General features: G+C 55.1%; 2 protein-coding genes across 7 annotated transcripts; both read right to left on the reverse strand.

The window, feature by feature from the left end:
- Positions 1 to 3,286: 3,286 nt before the first annotated feature.
- On the reverse strand, positions 3,287 to 3,871 carry LOC122168671 (protein FAM174C-like). Its single transcript, XM_042834187.1, has 2 exons — positions 3,630 to 3,871; positions 3,287 to 3,452 (listed from the first exon to the last, which is right to left on the reverse strand). The coding sequence occupies exons 1-2, from the start codon at positions 3,854 to 3,856 to the stop codon at positions 3,287 to 3,289; spliced, it is 393 nt and encodes a 130-aa protein (XP_042690121.1). The 5' UTR covers positions 3,857 to 3,871.
- Positions 3,872 to 6,188: 2,317 nt separating this feature from the next.
- Positions 6,189 to 11,318, reverse strand: LOC122168672 (cold-inducible RNA-binding protein). Of its 6 annotated transcripts, none has more exons than XR_006171310.1 (8): positions 11,214 to 11,318; positions 10,506 to 10,614; positions 10,327 to 10,433; positions 9,283 to 9,421; positions 9,108 to 9,192; positions 8,919 to 8,983; positions 6,513 to 6,617; positions 6,189 to 6,342 (listed from the first exon to the last, which is right to left on the reverse strand). XR_006171310.1 is itself a non-coding variant. In XM_042834192.1 (7 exons), the coding sequence occupies exons 2-7, from the start codon at positions 10,606 to 10,608 to the stop codon at positions 8,481 to 8,483; spliced, it is 516 nt and encodes a 171-aa protein (XP_042690126.1). In that variant the 5' UTR covers positions 10,609 to 10,614; positions 11,214 to 11,318; the 3' UTR covers positions 7,745 to 8,480. The 6 variants fall into 6 exon arrangements, 4 of the variants coding, with proteins under 4 accessions (XP_042690126.1, XP_042690125.1, XP_042690123.1 ...); XR_006171309.1 differs by having other exon boundaries at positions 8,919 to 8,986; XM_042834192.1 differs by lacking the exons at positions 6,189 to 6,342; positions 6,513 to 6,617 and adding an exon at positions 7,745 to 8,497.
- Between the last annotated feature and the right edge of the window lie 334 nt (positions 11,319 to 11,652).

The following is an 11,652-nucleotide window of genomic DNA, read 5'->3' on the forward strand; positions in this document are numbered from 1 at the left end:
TGTGGTCCTGCTGGGTGCTGGGGGCAGGCTGTGGTCCTGCTGGGTGAAGCCAGGCCCAGCCCAGGACGCGCTGCTCTGCCCAGACGCGTCCTCACCCTGCAGCGTGGTTCCCATGCAACTGGAGCCTGCGGGTGAGTTCAACCCAATCAGGGCGTCTTTCAAGTCGGGCCGTGCCAGAAACATCAAGGGCACTGCAAACAAGTGCTGACAGGGCTGGGTGAAACGCAGCCGAAACAAAGCTGGGCGCTCCCCAGCCCTCTGCTCACACAACACAGCTCCAAAGCGCCGCTCCTACAGCTGCAGCCCTGCGAGGCGCACCCCAGCCCCGGGCAGCTGCTGGGAAGATGTTTGTTCCTCGAGGCGCTGGGATGCACCTTCAGCCTCCCACGGCCTGCTGGTACCCACCAGCGCCATGCTTGGTCTGTGAGTGCCATCTACAGGGTTCCCCAGCGCTGCCCTCCAGCACAGCACCCAACCCTGGAGCAAAGCAAAGCCCTCTGCTCCACTGCAGTGCCATGCGGTGCGATGCTGCGGCCAGCAGTGCTGCCGTGGTGAGGAGGAGGATGCAGGGAGACACAACCAGGAGCACAAAAATCACAACGCTGCCATGGAAAGGATGGGGGCAGCCCTGCAGGGATGAGCCAGACAAGGGATGAGGTGAAGGTGAGGACAAAGAGGAGACCTCAGCAGGTTGGAACAAACCCTGAGAGCACCAGTGGGGGGTGAGCAGTGGGCATGGAGAGAAGTGCAACAACATGGAAACAACACACGTTTGTCTCGGGATACAACGGGGGGGGGATGCTGTAAACACAAGGAAAGTAAAACAACCAATCGATACGGGACTGGTTGCTATTTAAAAATAAATCAACAACTCGAGCAGGAGGGTGAAAGCCCAGCTCCTCGTTCCTGAGAGCACAGCCAACACAATGCACTCGAGTGCTGTTTTATTGACTTCTTGGCAATCTGCTCAGCCCACAGGTCCATCTCCAGAGCTCTAATGCTGCGGATCCCATTCCAGTCACATGTGCAAACGAAACAAAACAGAGGGACGTTATTAACAACAGAGCCCCGATGCTCATCTCGCTCTCAGTCGATCTCATTAACATCTGCAGACACCCAGTCGATTTGCCTAGCAGCTCGATATCCACAGCAGAGGACTCGATGCAGCCCTCCAAGAAGATCAGAGAGGCAATTATGTAAACTTCTGAAATTAGGCTTTGGCTTAAACAACAGCGATTGTTTCCAGCCAACTCTGCAGCAGCTGTTTGTGGTGCACAGGAGCCCATGGTGTGCAGCACCGCAGGGCACCACGCTCCCACCATCACCCCACTGCATTGGTCCCAACAGCTCCGGGCCCATTGGATTAGTGGGCTCAGAGCACACGTGTGTCCGTTTGCATCTGTGTATTTACATCCATCCTGAACAACTGTTACCAGTTCTGAGCTCTGCTCAGAGACCTGGGCTGGGCTACTGGCATGTTGGCATGCAGTGACTGAGGCTGCAGAAGTAAATGCTGGGTGTAACTGCAGGGACGCAGCACAAGGATGAGAAGATGCTGTTCCAATGGGACCCTCAGGGCCCCATGATGACTGCCCCGGGTTTTGCACTTCTCCTGCAACACTCCCATTTATTTTTCCAGGAGAAATGGTGATCAGGCAGAGCACAGCTACAGCTCTGTCCTCGGAGCAGCTCTCATCTGTACCGTGCACTGCAGCAGCCCTGGGGCTGCAGCAGTGTGTGTCACTGCTGCTCCATGGAGGCACCCCTCTGCTCCACTGTTTTTGGCAAGTAAGGCTTCCTCCCTTATCCACAGAGGAGGTCCAACCCAACGCTAGAAGCCATCATTCCATTGCTCCAAAGGCATTTTCAATCCTCACCATGAAGGCAAAGCCTTACAGCTGGAGGAACTCCTGCAGGCAATTCTCCCAACAAAGGCACTACAGTGTGGGGCTGAGGGATCCGGCTCTGCACCACCCGCCCTGCATCCCATCCCTTCGGGGCTGAAAGCTGCAAACGAAAGCACTTGGAAAGCAGTTCCCACCATTTCAGCTGCGATTCCCCCCAACGACGACCCTCTAATGGCCACATTCAGCCCTGCACCGAACCCAAGCACCAACACAAGTGCTGTTCCTTCTGCTGAGCCGATGGGACACAGCTGGAGCACAGCCATTGGGGAACAGCAGCATCTCCAAAGGGAGATGATGTCTGAGCAGATCCAGAACAGCAGCTGAGAGGCTCTGGCTCTCCCATCCCTTACACAGCAGCTCGGGGAGGACACGCGTTTCTCCTGGCCACCCTCGGGGTGCAGAACACCTGTGCGGCCCCACAGACCAACTCATACGTTTTTGTTTGCAAACATCTCTTTGTTTTGTAAACCCACGCAGGGATTTACGCCATCATCCACTCGCTGCCAACCCTGCTGCTTCCAGAACGCCTTCAGCTCGCTGCTCCCTCCCAAAACTCCTCTGTCTGATCTGAGGGATGCTGCTGCCCCAACTCCACCACGGGGTGCAGCCGATGGCACACAGCAATCCAGGGAAGGGACCAGACGTCACGGAAGGGAAAACTGAGCCTGCCAAGCTGCTGCCACAGTCAGAGGAGCACTCAAAAGCCCCAGGCAGGCCGTGGGCACAGACGTGCAGCTCTCAATGCAGAGTGTTCACCCCAGAGTCACTTCTGTTACGTCTTCCTGAGCGTCACCCCACGCAGCACTCAGTGCAGAGTCCTCTGCAGCTCCACCTCTCCCCAAAAAAGACGTGTGAAGGAAACAGTTTTGGTCCCCTTTGCCCTCCCCAGCGACCAAAGAGTTTGTGCTGTTAATTCGCAGTCATTATAAGCAATTATTATCAAAACTAAAACGTCGGTGATCCCAGCAGATGACTTCGCACCCCTCGCTCGGTCTGTGCAGTTGTGCCACTGGTCCCAAATCATCTGAAAAGAAAGAAAACGCACAACGTGAGCACAGCCAGCAGCACTGCTGTGCTCACGGGACACCAATCCTCAGCTGCGAGGGGGAATCCTACAGAGCAGCAAAGCTGCGTGATGCAGGGAATGAGGGCAGCTGTGCAGGCAGCAATGTGCGTCCAGCAGCGAGCCGGGAGCCACAGCAGCTCCTCCTGCCCTGCAGGGCCATGCGGCTCTGTCCCAAAAGCACGAAGCAAGATGGGCACGGGGCCTTCAGGGTCTGACAGCGAAGGGAGGTGACGTAAAGCTGAGGTTCACCCCGCGTCCCTCTGGTGGCAGTGTGGGCGCTTCCCCGGAGGACAAGAGGAGCAGGGGATGCTGCTTACCGCCGCAGGTTCTGCGTCTCAAACACGGTGTCCTCATCGCTGTCCAGCGATGCCATCTCCACGCGTTCATCGGAGCTGCTCAGCAGACCGTACTTCTTCCGCTGCGGTTTCTTCCACCTGAAAGTCGCGCTCGGTTCGCGTCTGCGTCCGTCGGGCCGGGAGCTGCGGGTGGGACGCAGCACAGCGGATGGGGTTTAATTGTTAGCGTTCATTAACGGCGGCGCGGGGCGGTTGTGTCGGGATGGGGAAGTGCTGCGATGCAGCGCCGTGACGGAGGAAGGAGGGAGCGGAAGGGGAACCGGGGGGGTCCGGGTGGACACGGTGGGGGTCCGCACTCACCGGAACGTCCTCAGCACAAAGTAGAGCGCGGCCAGCACCGACAGAGCGCTGACCACAAACACGGCGCGCCGCAGCACCGGCAGCCCCGATGCGGGCGGCAGCCCCGCGCCCGTCCGCGTCCCGTTCCCTTCCTCCGCCCGCGGGGTTTCCGTGCCGTTACTGGGGGACGCGGCGCGGCCGCCGTGTAGGAGCAGAAACAGAACGCAGATGGGCTGCGGGAGCAGCATGGCCGGCACGGAGCTGCGGTCCCGGCGCAGGAAGGTGCGCGCACAGCGGGGCCGGGCGCGGGCGGAGCTGAGCGCGGTGTTCCGGGGCTGCGCCGTTCCGCCGCTCCGCACCGGGAGTTCCGCCGATAAACGGAGCGTCGAACCCCGTTCCCCGTGGCCGCGATGTTTCCCATCCCGGTTCTGTCTCCTGCCGCCCAACGAAGCGTTCCCGTCGGGGAAATGAGCGCCGTTCCGACCCCGATGGGGGGCAGGCTGAAGCGCTGACTGCCCGCTGAGCCACCCGGGGGATGCTGTGCCTTCCAGCTCGGAAAGCAAACGGGATCCTGGGCTCCATCAGAAGAGGAGAGGCCGGCAGGGACAGGGAGGTGATCGTCCCTCTCTACTCTGCTGTTGTGAGGCCCCATCTGCAGCACTGCGTCCAGGTCTGGAGCCCCCAGTACAAGAAAGACAGGGAGCTGCTGGAGAGGGTCCAGAGGAGCCACAAAGATGATCAGGGGGGTGCAGCACCTCCACTGCAAAGACTGAGGGAGCTGGGCTTGTTCAGCATGGAAAAAAGAAGGCTGCAGGGTGACCTCAGTGCAGCCTGCAGTACCTAAAGGGAGCCGACAAACAGGAGGGGAATCCACTCTATGAAAGGTTTGATAACTGCAGGACGAGGGGAAATGATTTGAAGTTGAGGGAGGGGAGATTTGGATTGGATGTCAGGGGGAAGTTCTTTGCTATGAGAGTGGTGAGGTGCTGGAACAGCTGCCTAGAGAGGCTGTGATGCCCCGTCCATCCCTGGAGGTGTTCAAGGCCAGGTTGGATGGGGCCCTGGGCAGCCTGGGCTGCTGTGAAATGCGGAGGTTGGTGGCCCTGCGTGTGGCAGGGATGGAGATTCGTCATCCTTGAGGTCCCCTCCAACCCTGGCCGTTCTGTGATTCAGCTGCGCCGGCCCCAACCCAACAGCGGATCATTAAACGCAGCGCCTCAAAGCGAACAGCCTGCGGTGATTCCCGCCGCATTGAAGCATCCCATTGAGGACCATCGGGGTCGTTCAGGTAACGCTTTGTGTCACCGCGAGGTGCGAGTGGCTCTCAGTGCCACGGGCTGCTGTCATTTAAATCAGCAAAGCTTTCTTCTCTCTCCCAGTCCCGCATTTAATATCGCCTCCAGGAACCATCAGAAGTGAGAGGAAGGAATCGCTACACACAGAACCCCCCCCCACCTTCCCCCCCCGGGGGGCGGGGTTTGAGTTCGGATCGTTCGGATAATAGGAAAAAGGTTTAAAAAAGAGAGAGAGAAAAAGCGGTGTAAAGCAATAAATGCGTCCTTCTAACACGAGAGCAGAGCAGCAGCGCAGCACCAAACCTGCATTTGTCCTCTGCCAATACAACACCCTCCCTGCTTCACCCCCAGCGCCATTTCTCCCCGTTAAAACACAGCAGCTCTTCAAAAATAAAAGGCACCATCAGCTAACGAGACGGCAGCGTCTTTTTTTATTGGCCGTTCTATTCAAATGTCAAAGAAAAGCCACACAAAACCGCACCCTCCCATTGGCGGCCCACGATTTTTTTGATCTCAGGCTGTTTTCCATTTGCTCCTACCAGCAAGGCTTGGCTTTGCTTCGAGCCTGCAGCAGCTCCTGATGGCCACACAGCACTGCTTTGCACTGCAGCAGCTCCTCATGGCCACACAGCACTGCTTTGCACTGCAGCAGCTCCTCACATCCACACAGCACTGCTTTGCACAGCAGCCCACGCTCAGGATGCTGAGCTGCCAAGGACTTTGCCAGCTGTTGGGACTCAGTTCTGAGCAGCCATCACTGTGCCCCATTCCCAGCAGTGCATCTCCCAGCTCTGACTGGCACAACCAGCTCCCATTTGGTCATCTACCCGCCCTTTAAGTGCTATCGTGTTCCAAAAACCCTTTGGAATGTATTTCCTGATCGCCAAAAAGTGACTCAGACCAGGGTTCTGCACAGCACACACTGCCCTCGGTTGGTGCTTTATCTTTCCAGCACCCCAAGCACAGCTGTCAGCCCGCAGCAGCACCTCCTGCTCACATCCCACCACCCACAGCTCCTGACAGCAGCACAGCCCAACACATCCCTCGTTCCACCTCAAACTGAGACCCGAAAACTCCCCAGCACTGGTTTGCAAACCCATCGCAGCCATTTCTCCCTTCAGACACAGCTGCTCCACTGCAATGACCTCACAGATGGGTGGCCCCAACCACCTCCAACCCCCTTCCCCAGAACAGCCCTTCTTTGTAGCTTCAGCTGTGCTACACACACAGGGGAACTCATCTAGCCAGATTTTAGCATTGTTTGCCCACAGAAGTACTACGAAGATTCTTTTTTCACATTGCAATGTTTTATTCTAGCTTAGTTGGCTTTCCTGCTCGTTCCATTTATAAACATCAGCAACAACTCTGCTCAAAGCCCTTCATCATCTCCGCTCAAACGCTGTCCTTCCTTCTCAGGTCCTCTCCACAGCAGTTCGTTGCTGAAATCAAATGAAAACAGTCGTTTTAAAGGCTGAGTTACGTCCACTTTTCATCCTAAAGTTTCACCCCCCCCACAGCTCCTTATTCTTAAATTACAAACAGGGCTTCATTTCTGCTTCAGGAAACGCCACCACACTGAGGGTCGGGGGCCGCAATGACGGGCCGTTACCTGGTTTGCAAACTCAGGCGCGGGTTCAGCTTCCCTGGTGGCACCACTGCCTTCCTCAGAACCCAACAGCCAGCTTCCGAGCCCAGCGTCCATCTTCTCTTCAGCCTGCCAAAGCAGAAGTGCATTAATAATGGTATCAAACAGAGAAGTTTCGCATCGCCACCCCCCTCCCCCGAACACAGGTCACATCAGATACGAGGGTTTCACAAGCCATTCGCTGAACCCATCACATCACAGAAGCACAGTGTGGGAAAACTGTTCCGGGGCTGGCTGATGCCTTTGATATGCCAGCCAATGTATCATTGGATCCCTAAGCAGAGAGTTAACCACTTTGACATGGCTGCTTAGGAAGTGTGGGCTATGGGAAAAAGTTAATGGCAACAAGTAGGATGGCAAAGAAAGCTACAATTAAAGTGAGCAACTTAATGAAGTCTAGAAAGATTCTCAATAGATGAACACATATCAAGTCAGGGAATTCGGTTTCCCATCTTGCTTCCGTTCCTACTAGCAAGACATGACTGCATGCCCAACTCTGATCTGTGGAACTGAAGTTGTGCCACAAGCCAAAGGTTGCATACGGCATGGGTTAAAATTTGTCCATCGGCTGACCAGAATTGTCAGAGGAATATTTCACAGGTACATTAGGCTTTCAAATGAGCTCTCAACAAGAGGAAGGATGCGGACATGAGCAAAAGGAGTTACCTCGAATTACAGGACTATTTCCACATATGAACTAGCCAAGAGAGCAGCTTTCGTCTCAGAGGTTTCTGTTGGAGGCACAACACTTCTTTTCTCCAAGGACACTGCAGTTTCCATATGCTAGCAAAGAATTCTTAGAACTTGTAAGGCAATGACAAAGCTAGCTAATTACGGCAATTTACCTACCATTAACACTCCAGTAACTAGTCCAGTCACCAAAGGACTAATTCTTCACTTCAGCATTATAAGGAAACAGCACTTCTCCTCACTAACACTCAGCTCAGCTGTCACCAAGCATTCCAACACCCAAAGGCACGCCGTGCTGCCAGCTTTGCCCCTACACACTGTTATGTGGAAGCACGCCGGTGAATTCACGTGTCAAGACCGAGTTAAGATTCAATTCTAGCAACTGTTCAGTCTGCTTTGCTCTTACACTACTGCTAAGTCTTCTCCTCTCCTCTGGCATCTTCTACACACACTGTTCGTCTTCAAGGACTGTGTTGTGCAATGAAATGTCAATGGCAGGAGCAGAGTTCATTTCAGACGGTCTTTTAATAGGCTTCGTAAAGCCAAAGAAAACTGTATACAAGAATCCTTTACCACTTCAAATACAATATCAATGGAATATGCATATTTCTTCCAGTAAAAAAGGACAATATAAATAAACATTTTCAAGAACCTCTTTTATGGTAAGTTTGCAAGTCTATTTCTGGGTAATTTACATCATTACAACAGTAAAAATACCGTTATGCAGGTTGAACATACAAGCAAGTTTCTCTTTAGATATATCAAGGTGGTTTGCCTTCCAATTTGTACCCAGGCTGCATTCCTACCTTGCTACACTAAAGGAATGTTACAAAAGACGAAGGTAATGCACTTAAAAAAAAGAAAAAGTCCACAGCTTGTTCAGCTTCTAGTGAACGGTGAATTAAAGGTCCTTTCTATCTCAAAAGAAACTGAATTGGGGCCCCAACTTCACGACTTTAAAAAAGAAAAAACACCTCGGCTCATCATGAAGCGTAAAACAAAATCAGAAGTGCTTTCCAAAAAGGTTAAAAACCACTCGAAAGCAGAGCTTTCTCAAAGGAAAGTCTCGTCAGACCATCTCGTATCAGAAGCTGCCAGGCTGTGTTTGACAAGATTAGAACTGATAATACTACAAAAGTGAAAATACAAGTAGATGTACTACACAATAACGATTTCAGCGAAGCTCCAAAAATCTTTATAAATACAGCCATTGGAAGGACGATCTTGAGTCAGGAAGGATTTTTACTCGTTGTGTGTAGCTGAGGACAAGAAGCAGGCACAATTGTAAAGGCACTGAAGCATAGACAAGTTCCAGCATTTTACTCCCTTGCATTATTCCAGAAGCTACTGCTCTACCGTGTCAGAGAACTCCCCCACCCTTGAATCCAGTTTGTTAGGGCTTCCGAGTTTTTTTGGCTTAGTCTCAAGCTCCAAGAACGTATTTAAAAACTTGCTTTGCCTTTAGATCCAAGCAACTCCTACACATGCATTACAAATTAGAAATTTTAAACGGCACCACCACATCCAAAGCCTGACAGATTGGTTCTTACGGGCAAGAACAGAAAAGGGGCACAGTCCAAAGCTGAGCCTCAGAGCATTTCCAGACTTCAGAACAGGGTCAGAAGGTTTAAGAGCTCCTACAGCAACGTACACATCGCTCCCATTTGAACCAGGACTTACCGTAACTGTCGTAGCTGTCTCTGTAGGACCCTCCTGAAGACCTGTCTCCATAGCCTCCTTGACTCCTGCTGTTGGAAACATGCGCTTTGTATTGGCTCAGCAGCTTCTGCAGCCTGCTGGCGCTGCTGTCTGCCAGGCAACAGACACGGCGAGCTGTAACAAGCTAGCTAGCAGCTGCAATAGCATTACCTGCTATTATAGTAGTCTCTGGAGCCGTTATATCCTCCACTTCTGGAGTCAAATCTGCTCCCGCCGTAGCCTCTGTCTCCACCTCCTGGAACAGACACCACGTTACGGTTTCTCCTCCAGCACCCTGACCCACACCACCCCCATCCCAAGCAGAGCAACCCCAACGCCTGCTCACCTCTGGAGAAGCCACGGCCCCGACCTCTGCCCCCACGGAAGAAGCCCCTGCCCCCGGTGGATCCCCCTCTGTAGCCTCGGGATCTGTTCTCTGACGATTTTCCAGCTTGATCAACTCTGATCTGACGGCCATCTACAGACTAACAAACAGAAAAACACATCAGCTCACACGCACTGCACAGCATGCTGCACAACTCGGCTCCCAGTGAAGCAACACCGGAATTTCAATACCGGTGCGTACTGGTTTTCTTCAATGCTGCAACTGAGCTGACGACACACAGATGGATTCTCAAGCATTACAAAGCCACTCTTGAAAAGAAGGCTGCATGGTGACCTCACTGCAGCCTTTCAGTACCTAAAGGGAGCCTGTAAACAGGAAGGGAGCCAACTCTTTGAAAGGGTAGCAGGATAAGAGGGAATGATTTGAAATTGAAGGATGGAAGATTGAGGTTGGATGTCAGGGGGAAGTTCTTTCCTGAGAGTGGTAAGGTGCTGGAACAGCTGCCCAGAGAGGCTGTGATGCCCTGTCTGTTCCTGGAGGTGTTCAAGGCCAGGCTGGATGGGGCCCTGGGCAGCCTGGGCTGGTATGAAATGTGGAGGTTGGCAGCCCTGCCTGCAGCAGAGTGACTGGAGCTTCAAGATCCTTGAGGTGCCTTCCAACCCAAACCATTCTACGATTCTGTGATTATAGCCTCAGCCTTTTTCAGAATGCAGTAACACAACAGGATTTCACTAAGCCACGTTGCTCTGTATCCTTTTCTGTTGTTTCTTTGGAAGGATTCCAGCACCTAGCTTCTTCCTCATGGCTTCAAACAGAAGCACACCCACCAAGCTCATCTCACTGCTTTCTGGTTACCCAAGGAGGCTGTGGATGCCCCATCCCTGCAGGCACTCAAGGCCAGGCTGGACGTGGCTCTGGGAAGCTGTGGTTGGCGACCCTGCACATAGCAGGGAGTTGGAACTGATGATAATTGTGGTCCTTTTCAACCCAGGCCATTCTATCATTCTTAAGGGGGAACAAACAGCTGCTGCAGAACCAGCTTACCTTCCCATTCATGGCCATCATCGCATCCTTCGCATCGTCTATGTTTTCAAATGTCACAAAGCCGAAGCCTCTGGACCTCTGCGTTTCTCTGTCTTTCACCACCACCACTGGAGGAGAGAACAGCTGCCATCAGCCACTGCAGCCCAGCAGAGCCCAGCCCGGCACGGCCCTGCCCTCACCTTCGGAGATCTGCCCGTACTTGGAGAAGACCTGCTCCAGCGACTGCTCGTTGGTATCAAAGCTCAGCCCTCCAACGAACAGCTTGCCCTCATCTGATGCCATCGTCACCTGCGAAATCAACCAGCCTTCAGTCAGCAGTTCCGCCGAACGTTCCCCAAAGCCCGAACCGACGCTCCCGGCTCCGCTCGCTGCCGCCGAACGCGCTCTGATCCCCGCGAGCACCATGGTGCGATGCCGGCTTGAGTCCTCCCGCCCGGCAGAGGGCGCTCCGCACCGTCCACGGAGCCGCGCCGCCTGCAGCGCGCATGCGCGCCCCCACAGGGGGGCCCCCGCCACGCAGACCCCCGCCCGGCGCGGGACCCCCGCCCCTCACCCGTCCCGCCCCCCGACGCAGGCGCAGTCCGACGCCCCTCCTCCCTCCCGCCGCCATTTTGCACGACTAAGGCCCGTCGCCATTTTGTTTCCGAGGCGCCCCTCAGCGCTCCTCCGGCCCGGTCCTCCCAGCAGCCACCCAACCGAGTGGCTGTCCTGTACACCCCACAGCCACACAAGGCCTGGCGGTGCGCGGCCGCCCCGCGCCGGGCCGAGGCACAGACCCGACACCCCGACATCGGGGACGTGGTGCCCACGATGCCCACACCGAATTCCCTCCCTTCCCCCTCCCCCCGGCAGACCGCAACCCGCCCCGCGCGTCGGCGGGCGCTTACCGGTGTGCGGAACTGCAGAAACCACACCGCACTTCAAAGCCTCAGCGCGACGAACGCGGCGGCTGGCGGGGCGGCGGCTTATATACTCCCGCGCCCAGTCCCGCCCTCCTCATGAATATGCAGATTTGTCCTCACCGAGGGGCGGGGCGAGTGACGCCACCAAAGCGCCGCCGCTGCGCCGCCATCTGATTGGGCCGCAGGCTGTTAATATTCATAAGGAGCGACGGGAGGAGGGAGCGCGAACAAAACCCCGGCGGCACCTCCTCCCACGCGTGGGTGGGGCGTGGAGCGCGGCGCCGATTGGCCGAGAGCGCCGAGCCCGTTGGCCGCGGGAGCCCCTGTGAGGAGGAAGGAAGTGGAAGCCTCTGATTGGTCGCCAGCCTCCCGCGCCCCGCCCCCTGGCGGCCGGCACGCCGAATGGGCGTGGCTCCGCTGCCCC

Source organism: Centrocercus urophasianus, unplaced genomic scaffold, assembly GCF_019232065.1.
Source record: "Centrocercus urophasianus isolate 14NV4802_14NV808 unplaced genomic scaffold, USGS_Curo_1.0 seq_435, whole genome shotgun sequence".
NCBI classification, from domain to species: domain Eukaryota; kingdom Metazoa; phylum Chordata; class Aves; order Galliformes; family Phasianidae; genus Centrocercus; species Centrocercus urophasianus.